Here is a 19,437-nt window from a genome sequence, read left to right as displayed (position 1 = left end):
AATGACATCACCATGATAAAGTGAAGTTTCGGTGTGTCTGACTGTGGCTGATCAGACCAATACAAGCCCAGAATGCTCTACCACAGGTTGGGCACAGATAGTCCTTGTGAATATTTAGGGTGGATATCCCAAACTTGAGCATCCTGCGTTTACTTTGTGCTCTCTCAATTCTGCTTTGCTGAAAGAGCACAGCACCCTTTCTGATGTGGGCACTCCATGTTGAGCAGTCCTGTGTCAGTGTCTCCCATGCTGCACAGTCAAATCCAAAGTTCTTGAGAGAGACTTTGAGAGTGTCCTTGTATCATTTCTTCTGGACACTACATGATCGCCTTCCCCATGCAAGTTCTCCATAAAATAGTCTTTTTGACAAGCGTTAATTTTACATTTGAACAATGTGGCCAGCCCATTGGAGTTGCACTCTCTGAAGCATAGTTTGAATACTTGGCAGTTCAGCTCGAGTAAGGACTTCAATGTCTAGTACCTTATCCTGCCAGGTGATCCTCAGACTCTTCCTAAGACAGTTCAAATGGAAGTGATTCAGTTTCCTGGCATGGCACTGGTAGACCGTCCATGTTTCACAAGCATATAGCAATGAGGTCAGCACAACGGCTCTGTAGACCTTCAGTTTGATAGTCAATCTAATACTTCTTCTTTCCCAAACTTTTGTTCAGAGCCTCCCAAACACTGAACTAGCTCTGGCAATGTGTGCATGAACCTCATTGTCAATGTGTATATCCCTGGAAAGCACACTACCAAGGTAAGTGAACTTATCCACAGCATTCAAAACTTCTCCATTTGTTGTAACTGATGGTTTCATGTGTAGATGGTGCGGTGGTGGCTAATGGAGCACCTATGTTTTCTTGGTGTTAATTAATAGGCCAGAATTAGCACAGACAGCAGGGAATTGATCCATACTTTGTTTCATCTCAGCTTCAAAGGCTGTATTGAGTGCATAATCATCTGCAAACAGAAAGTCATATGTCAACACTCCCTCCACTTTAGTCTTGACTTGTAGCCTTTTCAAATTGAAGAACTTGCCATCAGTATGGTAGTGGACCTTGTTGCTATGTTCATCCTCATTGAAGACATTTGTCAACATGGCTGAAAATATCATGAAAAAAACATGGGAGCAAGCACACAGTCCTGTTTCACTCCATTGGTGACTGGGAAGGCACAAGAACATTGTCCATTATCCAGAACCTGGGCAAACATGCCATCATGAAAGTGACGTACAATATTGATGAACTTCTCCAAGAAACCAAATTTTGACATAATATTCCATAAGCCGTCATGACTAACAGTGTCAAAGACCTTGATCAGATATACAAACATTGTTTACAGACCTCTGTTCTGCTCTTGGCATTTCTCCTGGAGTTGTCGGGCAGCAAACATCATATCGACTGTTCCTTGGCCCTTTCTGAAGTCACACTGGCTCTCAGGTATATGGCCATCTTCCAGGTGAAGGAGCAGTCTATTAAGGAGGACTCTAGCAAGAATTTTGCCAGCAATGACTAAGAGAGAGATACCCCTGTGATTGTTGCAGGACAATCTATTCCCTTTACCCTTATAGAGATGGAAAATGGAGGCATCTTTGAACTCCTGGGGGATAACCTCCTCTTGCCAGAAAACATGGAAAATTTCAGTCAGCTTTTGTATAAGCAATGGTCCTCCTACCTTGTAAATCTCAGGTGGAATAAAATCAGCACCAGGTGCTTTACCACATGCAAGGAGCCTAATGGCCCTCAAAACCTCTTCTTCAGTTGGAAGTTCAGCTAAGGAGGGATTGACTTTCAACCTGAGGTAAACAGTCAATGGCCTCAGCATTGATTGATGATGGTCTGTTGAGAACACTATGGAAGTGTTCAGCCCATCTGTCTAGGATCATGTCCTTATCACCAAGCAATGTGGCTCCATCAGCACTGAGTAGTTGTGATGCACCATGGGTTTTTGGTCCATAAATAGCTTTCAGGGAATCAAAAAAGCACTTTGGATTGTTACTATTAGCATAAAACTGAATTTCATCTGCCTTCTTACTGAACCAGGAATCCTACATCTCTCTAAACTTTGCTTGTACTGCTTTTGTTGGAATTAAATGCTGCCTTCTTAGAGGTAGATGAACTATTCTGCTGGTAAATCCCTGTAGAGTTCTCATTTTTCATTTAGCAGTTTCTGAATTTACCCATCATTTTCATCAAACAGTCTTGGTGTTTGTAAGTGTTCTGACCCAGATGAGCAAATGCAGTGCTGTACACCAAATCTCTGAAAGCTGCCCACTCCTTTTCTGCTCCACTGTTTCCAACTGTATGTTGGCTCAACTTTCCCTCCAGGTTAGCAACAAACTGTTCATGCTCAGAGAACAGCTCTAATTTGTTGACATTAATTCTTCTGGTAGTCATTTTGCCTTGGGGTGTGGCGCTTTTGATGAATGTGAATATTTAGCTTAGAAAGGATGTCTATGATCAGTCTGGCACTCTGTACCACACATTGCCTTTGTCACTCTCACATCTTGTCTGTCTCTTCTCCTTACAATCACATAGTCTATTAGATGCCAGTGTTTGTCGTGAGGGTGCATCCATGAAGTTTTATTGCGTTTAGCTAAACAGAAGACAGTGTTGGTATGAGAAGGTCATGCAATGCACAAGTCTTCTTACTGGCACATAGTAAGCACCATATAAATGCTAGCTATCATCATCATCATCATCAACATCGTCATTCACTGCAGTTGAAAGACAGATTGCAGAGGGTTTAGAAGAGAAGAGGAAGTAGAGGCACTGAGTATAGACAGATTTTTCAAGGTGTTTGACTAAGAAAGATAAGACAGATCTAGGATGATAACAAGGTTGGTGGGATCTAATGAGTGAAGGATGGAAGAAACTATTTGTAGGCAGCAGCTAGTGCGTAGGGAGAGATTAAAGATGGGGGGAGTAACATCAGGGAGCAATCTCCTGGAAAATTCTGGAAGGAATGGGGTCACGAGGTCAGTCTTAGTGAAGAAGGCTACTTCTTTGTTAGAGATTGGAGTAAAAGGGGAAAGAGTGTGGGCTGGTGCTTAAGAGGTTGTGGGAATAAGAAGAGAGGAAAAGAAGGAGTTAAGGACAAATGGCCTCAATTTTCTAGGTAAATTATGAGGTGAGACAGCAAGATAAGGAAGGTAAGGAAAAGAAGGTATGGAACAAACATTGGAGGAGGATTAAGAATCATTTAGAGAGGAATAATAGGATTGTCTTGCTGCACTGAGGACAAAATTGTGATACACCATAAATTTATGGTAGAACCAGACACCACGGGAGCATTAACCCACATCATTGTTAAAATTGTTAAATATCAAAGGGCTAATATCTCTGGGGCACTCTACTAAAGACCATCCAAGTTAGCATGAACCATTTGAGTCCAATCAGTCAGCCAATTATGAATCCACCTAATTCAATGAAGTCTTCTCTAGCACAGATTCCCCCCCACTTTGTCCATCAGAAAGAATGCAAGACTTTGTCAAATGTCTAAATGAAATCTAGGTAAACTATATCTATTGCATTCCCTGACCTACTTGTTCAGTAACCTTGTCATAAAAGGACATAAATAAATCTTGTATGCTGCTGGATCTCGATGAAGCCAAGCTTATTTTTGCTTCCTTTTCTAAGTGTTCAATGTTTCTAATCATTCTTTAATAACATACTTTAGAATTTTGCCAAGAATTGAGCTCATCTGCCTGTAATTTGCAGACACCTCTCTCTCTCTGTCTCTCTCTGTCTCTGTGTGTGTGTCTCTGAAAATATTGGGGTATTTGATCTCCCCCATACCTGTCTCACATGTTCTGTTCTCCATGATCTTCAAAGATTGCTCACAGTGCCTCAGCAAATCACATCTCCTAGTTCATTCAGTACCTTCTACGTAATTCTGGGCCTGGTTACTTGAACTTCTCTAGGGGTAGCTAGATGTTAGGTTTTCAGCTTGTTGCTCACCTAGCCTTAGCCATTTTGGGCTATTAGCCATTTCTGTTCTGTCCTTTTATGATCAAAGATTATTCTTCTTGGCAGAGAAAACAGAAGCAAAATGAGTTGAGTAGACTTTTCTCTTTTCATCTGTTATTCAGGCTAAGCTTCAGTTCTATTCCTTCTTTTATCTTTTCCCCAATCTAACTACCCCCCACTTCATTAGGTGACCTCATCAGCTCCCATGGATTCAATTATCATTTCTGTGCTGATGATTCTCAAATCTACTTAATTAGCCCTAACCTCTCTGCTGACCTCCAGTTTCACATCTCCAGCTGCCTATTTGACATTTTGAACTGGATGTCCTGTAAACATCTTAAATTCAATATATCCAAAACTAAACTCATCATCTTACCCTATTAATATCTTTCTGTATCTTTAATAAAAAACCATCCCCTATCCTTCCAAATCACAGGCTCAAAACTTCTGTGTCATCCTCAACTCCTCAGTATTATTCCCTGTAACTTCTTTAAAATATGCTCCCTTGTCTTGTTTGACACTGACACCACCTTGGTGCGATCCCTCATTAACCTCATGAACAGACTATTGCCATAGCCTGTTGTTTGGTCTGTCTGCCACAAATCTGTCTCATTCCATGCTCTACTCAGATTTCAAATTGATCTTCCTAACATATAAGTTTGACCACATCACTCTCCTACTCAATAAGCTACAGAAGCTCCCTATTACATCCAAGATTAAATATAAAACTCTCTGTTTGGCATGCAAAGACTCATTACCCACTCTTCCCACCTTTCCAGTCTTATACTTTATCCCATCCATGAACTGTGATTAAATCAGTTCTACCATTGTTCTTGGATGGGATGTCAATTTACTCCACTATGGTTACATTACTGTAACTTTCCCTGGACTAACGTGCCTCTCTCAGTTCACAGCTCTGTTCTGTGCATTTTCCCTGATTAGAATGTAAGTTCCTTGAAAGCAGGAGTTGGCTTTGCTTTTGAATCTGTATTTGTATCCCCAGCGCTTGGCACGTAGTAAGTGTTTAATAATTGCTTTTTTATTCATTCATTCAAACAACTCTGTCACTCACATGAAAACGTTTTATGTCAATCTCCCCCAGTGGCATTCCCATTAATCTGCTGAGTACTGACTTCATATTTACTCTTAATCTTGACTCCATCTTTACCACCCCCTCTCATTTTTTCCTTTCATTTCCTCATCTCTAAAATGAGGGTGTTGGATTAATCAGATAATAATAGCTGATATTTACATGGGGTTTTATGGCTTACGCATCATTTTACACAAATTGACTAGATGGTCTTTCAAATTCTGTGTCTTAAGGTCCCTTCTAACTCTGTCATTCTGTGTTCTGGGATCATAAAGTCACATATTAGAGGTGAAGTTCAACCCTTTCATTTGACAAGAAAATCAAGGCCTAAGAAATTTAGTTCCTTGCCCAAGATTACAGGGCCGGAAACAGAATACAAATCTTCTGACTTCTAGCCTAGTGCTCCTTCACTGCCTACAACCTGCTTCTTTTCTTAACTCCTTAAAGTGCCAATATTGTATGCTTTAGGAGCTTTCCAGGTTTAAAATCTTTTGTATTCGGATCCCTTCCAGGTCTGACGTTCTCTGTTCCAAGGGCTCTCTCAGATGCTCTAGAATGTTCAGCTCAGACATGTTAGGTGCTAAAGTCCTTTTTCACACTGGAATTGTAGGTTCAATATTCTAAGATCTCTCCCAGCTGGGACATTCTCTTCCAACACTGAAGAATACTGTGCTAGGTAGGGGTCTAGATATTGGCCTTGGTTTGGGGTCGGTGCCTGGCAATGGGTAGGGGAGCGGGGATGCTGGCTGGGGAAAATCTCTGGGGTTAGGTGGAAGAGTCAGTGATAGGACAGGCACCCAGCTGGGTAAGTGTCAGAATCCGAAGGCGGTAACTTCTCAGCTGGAACTCGGAGAGGCTGGGGATGGTGGGGGAAGGGAGGAGAACTAGTGACTGCGATGGAATGGGGGGAGTCAAGGCATCAAGGTTTCTGCCCTCCCCAGTCCTGCCAGGACGTTCTCGGCTCCCCCCTGCGTAGGCAGAGGGCGAGGGCGAGTCTAGAAGACAAAGACCTCCCTCCTTCTCTCCATCCGTCCCTCCCTCGCTCCCTCCCCAGGACCTCCCGAGCCAGTGGGGCCGAGGAGGAGGCGGCGCAGGGAGCGGGCACCGGGCGGAGAGGGAGCGGGAGGCGGGGTCCGGCGGCAGCTTCAGGCACCGGGGGCGTCACCGGGGTAGGGCGCAGGGCGCAGGGCGCACGGACGAGAGCCTAGGGAGCAGCCGAACAAAGGCTCCTGGGCGGCCGAGGCGGTGCTCACTCGGACTCTGGCTCTCCACGCCGGGAGCAGCGGGCTCGAGCTTCCAGAGGGCTGCAGCCGCCGACCCCGGGGCCGGGGGCGGGGAAGCCGCGCGAGGAGGAGCCGGGGGCCCCAGGAGCCGGCCCTGGGCTGGGGGCGGGAGGGGAGCACGTTGCCTCTCTCAGTTGGAGGCGCCTCGGCGGAGCCGGAAAATGCGCCCGAAGGAGTCGGGGGCTTGCAGCACCTGGTGCCTCCTCCTGCTGTTACAGCTGGGCTGCCGGAGCGCAGCGCAGCTGCGGAGACAGTGAGTACCCCCGAGGGCGCGGGCTGGAGAGGGAGGGTGCCCGTCGCAGAGGGAGGGTGCCCGCAGCATCTGCCCTGGAGCCAGCTGCCCCAGGCTCCTTCCTCGTCCGCCAGCTTCCCCCTTCTGGAGGCATTTACTCTTCTCTTGGCCGCATACAGTCACCTCCAACTATTCCCACCCCTCCCGACACACTTTCCCTTCGAACCCCTCTCCACCTGGTTCCTCGCACCGATTTTTCCCAATTAGCTGAGCAGTTTGCTCCAGACGGGGAATGTGCATGATCGGTCGTGTTGCCTACGGATGTATTGGAGTGCTGGAAAAAGCCCAGGACTTGGAGTCAGAAAGTCTGGGTTCGAGTCCCTACTTCCACACTTACTACCGGCTAGTGTCTGGCAAGCTTGCTTAACCTCTTTGAGCCTCAGTCTGTAAAATGAGGGGCTGACTTGGACCAGATGACTAGATGCATCCTCCCAACGCTAAATGCCTTGCTCCTCTGTCCAGTCTGGATTCGGCGTCCTAAGGTCCCCACCAGCTCAGACATTCCATGTCTATGTCCAGCCTTTCCTTTGGGTGGGGAATTTAAAGGTGCCCCTGAAGGGAAGAGAAAACTTGCATTTTAGCCAACGTTATCGCTTGGCCACCTTATGGTGCCCAGTCTCTTTCAGAAATAATTTTTCTGTGGGATTTTTCTTCAAGCATTCAGTGTGCTCCTGCGTTGCTTTATGAATCCTCAACCCAGTGAGTGGATGCTTTAACTAGCTGCCATGGAGGACTCTCAGTTACTTCGCTTAGTAGGAAATAGTTCCCATCCTGCCAAGTTATGCTGAGACCTGACAGGGTTGTTAGTCACAGGGACTTGAACGGGAGCTGTCAAGTCATTGGTCAAACTGTCCAAACTAAACATTGTGAAGTTCAAACATCACATTATTAGCCAGCTTAATTTGAGCAGTTTATGTTTACTAATTTCCAGAAAGTAAGGAAACAATGCAACAAATAAACAGTGCCCTGGTACCATGGGAGACAGCTGGAAAGTCAAAATCATCTTTTTGAAGTTAGACGTGAGAAGCAGTGGGAGCGGCCAAAGGATGCAGGACTAGGGACTGGGAGGATCCTCTCATGTGATGTAGGATCTAGTCCTAACCTTGCTACTAATGAGCTCACAGAGAATTTATCCTCTCTGGGCTTCAGATTCCCCATCTGTAAAATGGAGCCAATAATACAAGGGACCTCTTCAGAGATCATCTCATCCAAATCATTCATTTTACAGAGGAAGAAACAGCCTCGGAAAGAGGCAGGAACTTTTCCAAGGTCAGGTAAAGAATTAGTGGTAGAGCTGGAGCAGCTTTTAAATTGTAAGTCAGTATACTCTTCCCAAGATCACGCTGATCTCCTTTTCAGCCCTACAGTCTACATTCTCTTCGCACCCCCCCCCCCCCCCCACACACACACACACTTAGTAGTAAAACTTCTGCTCCGATTGATTTCCGACCTGGCATCCCTCAGCCGAAGATGTCAGAGCACTCACGTTCACAAGCTGAAATCTCTTGGTAGCTGCCGAAGGCAGACTCAAGTACCAGAGAACTAATATTGCCTGTTGGGTAGGACAGGATCACCATAGCAATGGAATTCACTAAATGATGACTTGGGGCTTACAAAATAGCCTGACCTTCATCTCACAGCAACAATTCATCATTGCTTAAGAGACCCAACTGTTGGAACAACAAAGAACCAGGAAGCTAAAAGAGCCTTTGTGTTTCTTGTACTTTAAGCCTTAACTGACATCAAGGCGCCTTTTAAGAACTGACTGATAAGCCAACATTCTCATCCTAAATGCTAGTAAGTTTGTTATAATATAGGTATAATTTATATATGTATATGTAATAGCTATAATTTTTGCAACTGAAGAAAAATCTAGTTTAGTACATTGAGAGCTCAAGATGTGTGGATGTGTACTATGCACATTTAAGTAAGAAGATAGGATGGAAATTAGACATTTAAAACGCTAACAGAGCAGGCAATATACGAGGCTGTCCCATTAAAAACTTTAGGAAGACAGTGGTGGTACTGCTAGATCTGGAGTCCAAAGACTGGAGTTCAAATCTCAGCTGAGACTCTTGGTGTGTGAACACACAGGTAGTGACTCTGACACGTCATTCTTGATGATGGGCGAGTCATAGAATGTCTATTCACGTGCCTCAGTTCCTGCCCCTGTAAAATGGGGATAATCCTGATGAGAATACTTCATGGCATTGTTTAGAGAAAAGTATTTTGTAAACTCTAAACTGCTGTAGAAACATGAGCTCTCAAAATATAATTTATGTGAAAACTACCTTTCTCCAGAATTGTTGAATGGTCTATTGAAGTCAGTTGAATTCAATTAAATACGTATTTATTAAGTGCCTACGATGTACAAGGTACTGGCCTCAGCTGTTCATCTCCCTCCTATATGTTTTCCATGTTAATGAATTAGTGTTTGTGATCCTTTTTCAATAAAAGAATGAAGTAGCATGTACTGCCAATTTCAGATCTTGTGGTATTGTTGGTAATGTTTTAAAAAAAATTAAGTCCAAGACATAACTTGGAAAGGGTATTATTAGGAGTCAAGAGACCTATGTTATAATCCTGGCGGTGCTACTAATTAACTACATGACCTTGAGCAAGTTCCTTCCCCTTGCTGGGCCTTGATTTTCCCATCTATTCAATTACGAGGTCCTGGGCTACATAATCTCTGAGATTCTAGCCCTGACAGTATATATTCTGTGTACTGAGGGCCCTTCAAGCTCAACTCTAGCATTCTAGGGCCAGCATTCACAGATAACTGAGCCGATTTTTGTTGCTAGATCCCTCCCCAGTGGAAAATAGTTCTGTGATTCTAAGCTGATGGAGCTCTTTGGCATGATCCATGGTTTCTCAGCTTTCTCACATGCCACACCTGGCACCATGGTGATGGGTGCCCAAGGAATGATTGAATAATCAATAAGAATGGCTGTCGTTCATTCTTTCTTGTTAGTTAAGCATAGACGATAACCTTTTTTAATTGCTAGCTTTTCTCAGCAACTTCCAATTTTCTTTTTCAGGGGCTACTTGATCGCTGCCCCTTCTGTGTTCCGGTCAGGGGTAGAGGAGGTTATTAGTGTGACAATCTTTAACTCGGTGAAGGAAACAACTGTGCAGATTCATCTAGTGGTCAAAGGAGAGACCGTAGCCCAAGGCCATGGAACCATTCTTGGTAAGTGCGCCTTCCTTCAGAGTTGCTACAGTTGTATTAGAAACTTTCTCAAGATAAATCACTGGTCTTCTAGGATTCTGTTGATTTGGGCCTCATTATAGTTATTTATTAATCAGCAGAGGATTCCTAACATTTTAATGTCTGCATTTCCCCTCCAACACCCACTGCACGGATAGTCATTAAAATCTTGGCTTGTTGCTGACTGGTTGAGTGGAACTTGGACAGACTGGATGCCAGCTAGTGGCAAACAAAGTCAGTGCTTAGATTTGACCTGAGTTTTCTCATTTCCAAGTCCACTGTTCTTTTTGTGTTAGTAATTTACTATACATGATGCATTCACTCTGCCAGGGGCTAAGGGTGACAGATTCACCTTCGAGGAGCTTATAGTCTAATTGGGGGAAAGATCAGTGAAGGAAGAGTTTAATTACAATTCAGGAAATAACTCTCCAGGGAACATGACAAGATATTGTGACATGTATTGTCAGTAAATTTTATGGGTTTTTTGAGGAGAAAGAGAAGGTTATGGCTTAAATGAGTTTGCTGCAACTTTTTGAAGAAAGATACATTTACTATAGGGATCCTCTTTGCCTTTGACTCTAGTATTTGGCCTTTGGAAGGGTTGATGAGAACAGAGATCTTCTGGGGAAGATTCAGTATCTTTAAGTTACACTGAGTGGCAGATGCCCTCATCATCAAGAACTAACATTTGTCTAGCTTTCACAAAGGTCACCGAGAGCTCTTTCCTTCATCACCAAGGACTCTTTCTTACCTTCCTCAGTCTGGTTTGCTCTTTTACTTTTAGCATAATTTATAAACATTTCCCCATTACATATAAAAAATTTTTAATATTCACTTTTAAAATTTCTGAGTTCCAAATTCTTTTTCTCTGCCTCTCCCTCCTGCTTGAGAAGGCAAGTAAGTTAATACTGATTCTGCATCTAGTTTGTTCTTCGTCTTTTTTCTTACTCTACTACCCTTCTCTTCTTCTTTACCCTTCTATCTCCCGTTTCAGCCTTTCCCCCAGTAGCCTCAAAACTGAATCCTTCTGAACCAGCATTTTTCTCAGTAGAGAAAATACTTTGGGTCGTTTCACTCCCCATTGCCCTTTGTAGCATGCTATTGTCAAAAGAGCCTGACTTGGAATCAGCAGACCTTGGGTTTGAATCTAAGTTGTGAGAGCCATCACCTACATGACTATGGGCAGTCCCCTTTAACCTCCAGAGCCTCACTTTCATCATCTATAAAATGGGGATAATTATATTTGTCCTATACACCTCACAGGGTCTCGGGAAGAAGGTGGTGCTTCTTTTAAAGGTAGTGCTTTCTACCTTTTGAAATCATTTTGCATATATATTTGCTGCTACTTATTTGTGTATATGTTGTAATGCCACATGGAGTGTAAATTCCTTGAAGGCAGGCATTGTTTCAGTTTTGTCTAGCACAGCATTCAACATACGGTTGGCATTTTGTTTGTTGAACTGAATTAGAGCATTGTAGAAATGAGTTGTGATCACCATGGGATTTGAGCTGGCATTTACAAAGCACTTTAAAGTTTTCCACCTTCTCCATGAAACTGTCCCTGTTTTTCCCTTGCCCAGACAGGAAGTGATAAACTCTCTCTCCAACTCTCTCATGCCTATATATTTTAATTCTTGTGTGCTTTTAATCACATTCTAAAAGATTAAAGGACTTGTCCCTGGGTTTCCAGTCCATTGTTCTATCCACAACATTAGTGAGTCGATCAATTAGCATTTATGAAGTACTTACTATGTGCCAAGCACTGTGCTAAGTGCTGGGGATGAAAAAAAGGCAAAACAAAACCCAAACCAGTCCCTGACCTCAAGAAGCTTACAGTCTAATGAGAGAGATAATGTGTAATTAGATATAGAATATACAGAGTAGATGCAAAGTAATCTGAGAGGAGAAGGCCCTAGCAGCCTGGGTACCGGGGAAAGATCTATAGTTGGTGGGATTTGAGCTGAATCTTAAAGGAAGCCAGGGAAATTAAAAACTACTGTTTAGGGGACAAAGCATTCTAGGCATGAGGTAAAGCCACTACAAAAGCCTGGAGATAAGATGGAGGGTTGTGTTTAAGAAGTAGGTTGATGTAGATGGATTTTAGAGTGTATGGAAAGTGGTGAAGGGTGAGAAGATTGGAAAGGGAGGAGGTGGACAGGCTCTAAAGAGCTTTAAATAACAGAGCAGTTTGTATTTTATCCTGGAGGTAAGAGGGAGCCATGAGAACTCATGGGGGAGAGGGGAGCTCCATGGGCAGACCTATCTATGACTTGGTGGTAGTGGTGAGTGGAGGATGCATTGGAGGGGGAAGAGCCCTGAAGTAGGGACACTAGCTAGAAGGCTACTGCAGTAGTTTAGTTGGGAGCTGCCGAGGGCCTGAACTAGGGCTTTGGGTATGTGGATGGACAGAGGGAACCTACATGAGAGCAGATATGACAGGATCTGGCAATGATTTGGATATATGGGTATAAGAGTGAGGAATCAAAATGAGATGAGACTGTGAACCTGGGAGACTAGAAGGATGGCTGTGCCTTTGACTGTGATAGGGAAGTTTAGAAGAGAGGAAGGTTAGAGGGAGGTATGTATAGAAATGATGAGTTCTGAGTTTGAGATGTCCAGTTTGAGATATCCAAAGGTCATTTGGTGATATTGACTAGTACAGGAGACAGACTTGGGCTGGGTGGATAGATCTGGGAATGATCTGCATAGAGGTGAGAATTGAGCCCTTGGGAGCTGATGAGATCACCAGTGAGGCAGTGTGGAACAAGAAGAAAAGAGAGCCAGTACAGAACCCTGGGGGTGAGTGTGCTTGATCAACTAGTAAAAGAGGCTGAGGAGACGTTGGAAAAGAAGAACAAGTAGGAAAGAAGAATGCCTTCAGAACCTAGAAAGGACAGAACCTCCAGGACGAGGCAATCAACAATGGCAAACGCTTTGGGGAGGTCAGAAAGATGATGACTAAGAAAGGCCATTAAACTTGGTGGTTAAGACATTAGGGTAACTTGGAGTGGCAGCTTCAGTTGGATGTTGAAATGAGATAATAGACTGTAGACAATTTAGGAAAGAATGAGAGAGAAGAGGAAGTGGAGGCCATGAGGCTAGTTGGCTTTTTTTCGAGGAGTTCTGGGAGGGAGGCAACTGGGATGGTAGCCAGTTGGGTTGGTAGGATGAAGAAGATATGGGTGTGTTTGTAGGCAGCAGGGAAAGAGCAGGAGAGAGAATAGAGAGTTAGAGAGAAAAAGACAGAGAGAGATAGAGGGACAGAAATGAGACAGAAACAGAGACAGAGAGAGACAGAGAAAGAAATAGAAGCAGAGAGACAGAGAAAGAGATATGTAAGATACAGAGTAGGGATATTGGGTGGGGGAAGTCCCTGTAGTCCTCCCCTCTCATTTTACAGATGAGGAAGCTAAGGCCTGGAGAGCTTAAGTGACTTGTCCAAGATAATGCAGGTAGTAAGTGGCAGAGTCAAGATGTGGACCTAGGTTTTCTGACCCCAGACCCAGCAGTGTCCCTCACACAATGCTACCTCCCATTGGTAGATTGCTGGGCTGGATCTTTGAGTTCAGGAAGGACAGTAAGTTTGGGTTTGTTTGAAGCCCTTAGTCCTAGAGCTTTATAAAAAGCCACATGTTATCTTCTTCTGGTTTCTCATATTCTGAGAGTTAGAATTAGTGTTTAACTCTCACAGTGAAAAAGAAATGGTGAGTGGCTTCTGTTCACACTTGATGGGAATTACAAGTATGCCCCTGCATAGGGTTTCCCCAACCAGAATTATTTTGCAGTAACAACACCTACCATAAGGTATGCAAACCCTGCTAACCTGGCTGTAGCAGCCTCTAGTCGCCGTCTTATTGGTAACTTGGCTGGGAGCCTTTAATACTCAGGCCATGCATTCAGTGATTTAATAAGCATGTATTAAGTACTTACCAAACAGTTTTTAAGTGTTTATAGCAATGTGCTGGGTACTGGGAAAAATACACTGTCGCTGTCCTCATAGAACTCACAGTCTGGTAGGAAATAAGACTCAAACACAAATCACTGAATTATATAATAATCAAATAATCAGATGTTTTCTGGGACCAGAATTGGGTCAGCAAACCAGCATCATTTATATGTACACACATATAATAGATGCTACATATAATATATACATATGCATATATACTTACATATGTTTATATACTTTTAAAAAATGTCATTTAGGGGAGTGTGAGGAGAAGGGTGAGGACATGGACAATATTTGGACCTAACTGAAGCTTTTTTTAAAGTCTGAATTTGGGCCACCGAGGAATGTGTATTCCAAACTCTAACACTGCTTTTATGGAACTCAGTGTTCCAGTGTTTTACCTAACATTATGTTTTCACGGAACCAGAGATTGGCATTGGATAGGGTCTGTCTATAACGGAGAACTTCACAGAGCCCCTAAAATTGTAGCTTATTGGGGAACGGAAGTACAACTAATTTTAGAAGTACTAGGTCTCACTTCTGTCCGTGCTAATGAAGGAATCCTTTTCTTTTTTTTAACTTCTCCCCCTATGCACTAATTTAAAAATCAGAGCTGAGTTCTTATAGGATCTGTCCTGACTGAAAACCAGAATTTATCTGGGTGTTTATACATTCACTCACCTACCTTCTTTTTGGAAACTGGCTCTCTCTTCTGTTTATCTTAAGTCTTTGGATAAAAAGGAGTTGGTAGGTACACATGTGGGTGTGGTGTTTACACATCTGCCTGACAGATGCTAAACAGAAGTCTTAACTGGCAGGCTTCAACAACAAACACAAGCTGGGTGAATGTCTCCTGATGATTCACATCCCTGGGAGATCGGTGGTCTCTGACAGCCAAGCATTGTCCTCCCTCTTCAAACCCTGAGCTCAGCAGCAGCTTTCTCCCCTTCAAGCACTCTGCGGCAGCAGCGGCATGCCTTGGGAGAGGGCCACGAACGAATTAAGCTTGCCAGCCAGCCAAGTTTTTCCGGAGTAGCTCAGCTAAGTCCATCTCATCCCAGGCCTAAGGTTTTCCCCAGAGCCGAGGAAATGACTTCTGATCCCTCCTCCTCGCCCTGGTCAGCCCCTCGGAGGACCTGGGATCTAAGTGTTCTCTTCCAGAGAAAGTCCCCCTTTATTGTAACTTTTCCTCTTTGAAAGGAAAACAGCTTCCTTGTTTTAGTCATGTAAAGAAATGACCAATTTAACCTCTTTTCATTTTGCTTTCATTTTTAGATAAAGGGACAATCAAGTTCAAGGTAAGCTTTGAATATTTTTATGATATATCACTGTCTCTATTTTCTCTCTTCTCAAGTCCTTCATTTACAGGCTACTGATGTCATCTTCCTAAGGTATAGCTCTAACCATGTTAATCCTCCTCTCAAAAGCCATCTGTGGCTCCCTGGTGCCCATAGGATTAAGTACAAACTCCTTGGCCTGACCTTCATAGCCGGTCCATCACAGTCTAGTTTTAGTCAATCTTTCTAACCTTATCTCCTACTACTCCCCTTCCAGCCCTCTGCATTCCAGGCAGATTGAACTCCACCTTTCCTTATATCTCTCTCTCCCTCTTCTGTCTCCGGGCATATGAACAGGCCCTCTCTGTAGCTCAGAGTGTACTGCCCACCCCCAGATTCCACATACATTCCTGCCTTTTGCCATCCTTCTCTTTTGTCAGCTCACCACCTTCTCCACGAAGCTATCCCTGATCCTCTTAGCCAGGCTAGGTGTCCCACCTTCTTCCCCTCTCTCCTCTATGTGATCTCCTCTGTGCACTTCATCATGTTCTGCCTTATTTTTGGTTATGTCCTCTCTCCCTGCCCCTCCACTGACGTGTAAGCTCCCCAAGGGCAGAGATGTATGTGTGTGTATAATGACTTTTTCCATCTTTGTATGTCCTGGGCTGAACACAAGATCCCACACCTTAATAAATTATGAATTGAATTACACTGAATTGACAGAAAATACGAAGGTGAATTGGATGGAAGAACTTGTGTCTGTAAAAGAACTACTTCAGGTAGGAAGGGAACCTGCCTTTATTTGGAATAATAAAATCTCAGCGTTGGGAAGGACCTCATCTGGTCCAACATTTCCCCAAATCATGATTGCCCTCCATAGCATCACTGCTAAGACAAGCTCTGATGAAACATCTCCAGGGATGGAGAAGTCACTGCCCATTCCGTTGCTAGCCTGGTCACGTGGGAGCTCAATCTAGTTTCTCATGGTTTAGCAGGAACTGAGTTCAGGGGTGGTCTGGAGTTCACTGCTCCTGTTCAGGATTTGTTCCTCTTGCCCAGTCTTAGACCCAGGCCTATCCTGATAGTTTTCTTTTACTTGTGTGGGGACAGCAATTAGACTTAGTCTAGTTTTGGCGTAGTGAATAGAGCACCAGGCCTGAAATCAGAAAGACTCATCATCCTGAGTTCAAATCTGACCTCAGGCATTTGTTAACTCTGTGACCCTGGGGAAGTCATTTAACCCTGTTTGCCCCAGTTTCCAGACATCTGTAAAATGAGATGGAGAAGGAAATGACAAATGTTTTTGTCAAGAAAACTCCAAATGAGGCATGATGAGTCAAACATGACTGAACAAAAAAATGGGTTCAGTCATGAGAGCCAACTCCCCTTTCTTCTTGGAGACGTTTCTTTATAGTATCTACTGGGGAAAAGACTCATCTTTGAAAATTCAACCAAGCAACCAATCAATAAGTATTTCTTAAGTTTTGCCCGCTGTGTGCCAAGGGCCAGGACAACAAAGACAGGAACTGAAACAATCCCTGTCCTCAAGGAGCTTAAAGTCTAGTTGGGGAAACACGTGGTTATGTTAATGTGTACAAACTATGTGTCTATACATATGTAACAGAGAAGACACAATTTGGGGAGGGGAATCAGAATTACTGAGTGGTCATAAATAAGCTACAAACTCAGGAATCTCAGCAACTGTGTAGCATCCATTCTGTTCACACTGTTGCAGCAAGTGATGATTCATTGTCTTTTTGTTGACTGAGAACTTAACTCCCCTTTGAGGCGTCCTGTTCTACTCATGGCAGCTCCTGTTGGTGAGAAATTTGTCTTTCTCTTTAGTTAATATCGGCCTCCTCCTAATCTCCTTGCCCCCGCCACTCATGCACACATTGGTTGTGGTTCTACCCTTTGGGACCAAGTGGAAGAAACATAAAAATAACAGATGTATGTATTGTGCTTTAAGGTTTGTCAAGGATTTTGCATAGCGAGCCTCATTTCATTTCACAGGATACGTTAAATCCCTCCTTCCTAGTGACATTTTCATGTCCTTCAAGTCTTCTTTTTTTAGTATTTTAATATTTTTCCCAATTGCACGTAAAAACAATTTTTAACCCTTGTTTGTTTTTTTGTTTTGTTTTTTTTGCTGCTGTTGTTTTTACAATTTGGAGCTCCAGATTCTCTCCCATCTTCCTTTCCCTCCCTCATCATTGAGAAAGCAAGCAATTTGATAAAGGAAGTCTTCTGAGTCTCAGTTTTCTTAGCTGTAAAATGAAGGGGGTTGAAGGAGTCTTTCTACCTCTTAAGATCCCTCCCAGCTATAAATCTACACTCACCTATTTGCATTTCTATGATGCTTTAAAATTTACAAATTGTTTTCATCTTCGCAGCAGTTCTTGTGAAATAGGTATCGCATTCATTATACAGATGAGGAAACTGAGGTTCAGGGAGGTTTCTTAATTTGCCCAAGGTCACATAACCAGTACATATTGAATTGACGAGGAAAGCTAAACGTTGTAACCCAAGGGCTACCATAGCATGTACATGTACCATTTAGTGTCGGAGTGCATTTCTGCCTCTGTCACAGGAGGACACAGAGGAAGGCAACCAGAATGGTGAAGTCATTGAGTCAATCACCTAGCATTTATTAAGCACCTGCCATGTGCCAGATACTGTGCTAAGTACTAGGGATAAAAGAAATGCAAAAGAGCCCCCCAAAACCCAAACAGTCCCTGCTCTGAAGGAGCTTACAGTCTAGGGGACTTGAGGCCATGTCATGTGGCATTCAGTTCAAGGAACTGGATTTGTTTAGATTGGAGAAGATAAGGCACAGGGAGGAGATGATCATTGTCTTCATATGTAAAAGGGATTAAATTTGTCGTATATAGCCCCAGAAGGCAGAACTGGGAGCGATGGGGAGAGGTTGTAAAAAGGAAACACTTCCTAGCAAAATGACCCCCATATGAAATGGGCTGCCTCATATTGGTGTGGGTCCCCTATGTTTGGAGGATTATTGGTCATGTATGCATAGTGGAGTTGCTTTGGGCTATGCGGTATTTCAGCTCTTCTGCGATCCTGTGTAAATCAGAGAAAGGGGGCCTTTCTGTGTCTGAGCTTCTGTGTCAGGAGCCTAGGAAGCCACTGGAGGCCCAAGTGTGAAGCTAAAAACAGGCTCCCTACCGGAATTCACTCCTCAGAGTCAGAAAAATGAGGACAAGTATAGGCTTGGAGATCTTAAGACTCATCTTGTGCCTTTTGACAAATGAGGAAATTGAGGCCTAGAGAAGGGAAGCGAGTGACTTGCCTAGAGTCATAACATAATCAGTCAGTTGCAAAGTTGAGGTTTGAAACCAGGACCTCAGACTAGGAATACAGCTTTTATGCTATCGTAGCTCACCCTTTTGTAAACTAGAGCACTTGGGTAAATGTCTTGTTATTATGGCGGCATCAGACTAGATAACTCTAAAGTTCCTTAGTTAAGTTAGACAAGAGTGTCTATTTGGCACTAGCCCTTCCACCCGAAATTTGCACCTGAATCTCCTAGCCACAAAGTTTTTTTCTTCTGATTTCTCAAATGTTTCATATAGAATATATTTTTTAAAAAACATAAAGAAACTGTTCAATTTCATTTGGATCCCTTTGGTTTTTTCCTGTTCTTTGGGATGCATCCACTTGGCATGCTCTTCTCATTCTCTATTTGATTCAGGGGATGTGGGGGAAGGTCCAGGATGTCTTCAATGATTCCTAAAGTCTTCATTGCCCTCTCTTATATAATTTTTTTCCCCTCAGGGATTTAGAACTTTGAGGAGAATGTACCTAATTCTTACATTTTCTATATGATGCCTTTTTCTCTGCTATTAAGTTCAGCTAACTTTTCCTAGGAAACATATTAGATCTCATTCTGGGCAGGGCTAGCTTTGGGGCCCTTATCCCCAACAGGAGGTAGAGGGTGGGTCTCAATCTCATAGCTATTAAACTGTGACGTGCATTGGGAATCCTGGCAAATCATCACTCACGAGAGCCTAATGGAGCTATGGGGACTGGCTAGCACAGTGAATTAGTCACTGTCCTCCTCTGATCTGAACCACCTTGATTTAGGAGCTGCCATCTTCCGCTTTTCATAGGGCAGTCGATCTGGCTGTTTGCTTCTCCTGCCATCCATCCAAATCATTCTTGAATGCTAGCTACGTGAAAGACCCTATGCTGAGTACTAGAGATGATAGAAAGACAAAAGAAGATATAGTCTTTGCTCTAATAGAACTTAGAGTCTAATGGTGGGAGGTAGTACAATGTTTATTACTTTTACCTAGTGCTTTATGATTCCAAAGGACTTCCATGGATATTATCTCATGATCATCACAACAATA

At 43.3% G+C, this 19,437-nt stretch overlaps 1 protein-coding gene across 2 annotated transcripts in view; it reads left to right on the top strand.

Annotated features, from left to right (window-relative positions):
• Positions 1–6,226: 6,226 nt before the first annotated feature.
• Positions 6,227–19,437, top strand: part of CPAMD8 (C3 and PZP like alpha-2-macroglobulin domain containing 8) — a 150,925-nt gene continuing 137,714 nt past the window's right edge. Inside the window, exons 1-3 of one of the 2 annotated variants that reach the window (XM_072601274.1) lie at positions 6,227–6,594; positions 9,672–9,823; positions 15,066–15,088. In XM_072601274.1, the coding sequence (XP_072457375.1) occupies positions 6,503–6,594; positions 9,672–9,823; positions 15,066–15,088 (267 nt within the window). In that variant the 5' untranslated portion in view covers positions 6,227–6,502. The remainder of the gene's footprint in view (positions 6,595–9,671; positions 9,824–15,065; positions 15,089–19,437) is intronic. The other variant, XM_072601272.1, reaches the window with a different exon arrangement.

The sequence above is a fragment of the Notamacropus eugenii genome, chromosome 4, assembly GCF_028372415.1.
Source record: "Notamacropus eugenii isolate mMacEug1 chromosome 4, mMacEug1.pri_v2, whole genome shotgun sequence".
Taxonomy (NCBI): domain Eukaryota; kingdom Metazoa; phylum Chordata; class Mammalia; order Diprotodontia; family Macropodidae; genus Notamacropus; species Notamacropus eugenii.
Note: the sequence above shows the minus strand (reverse complement) of the source record. Positions and strands in the feature narration are given on the sequence as shown.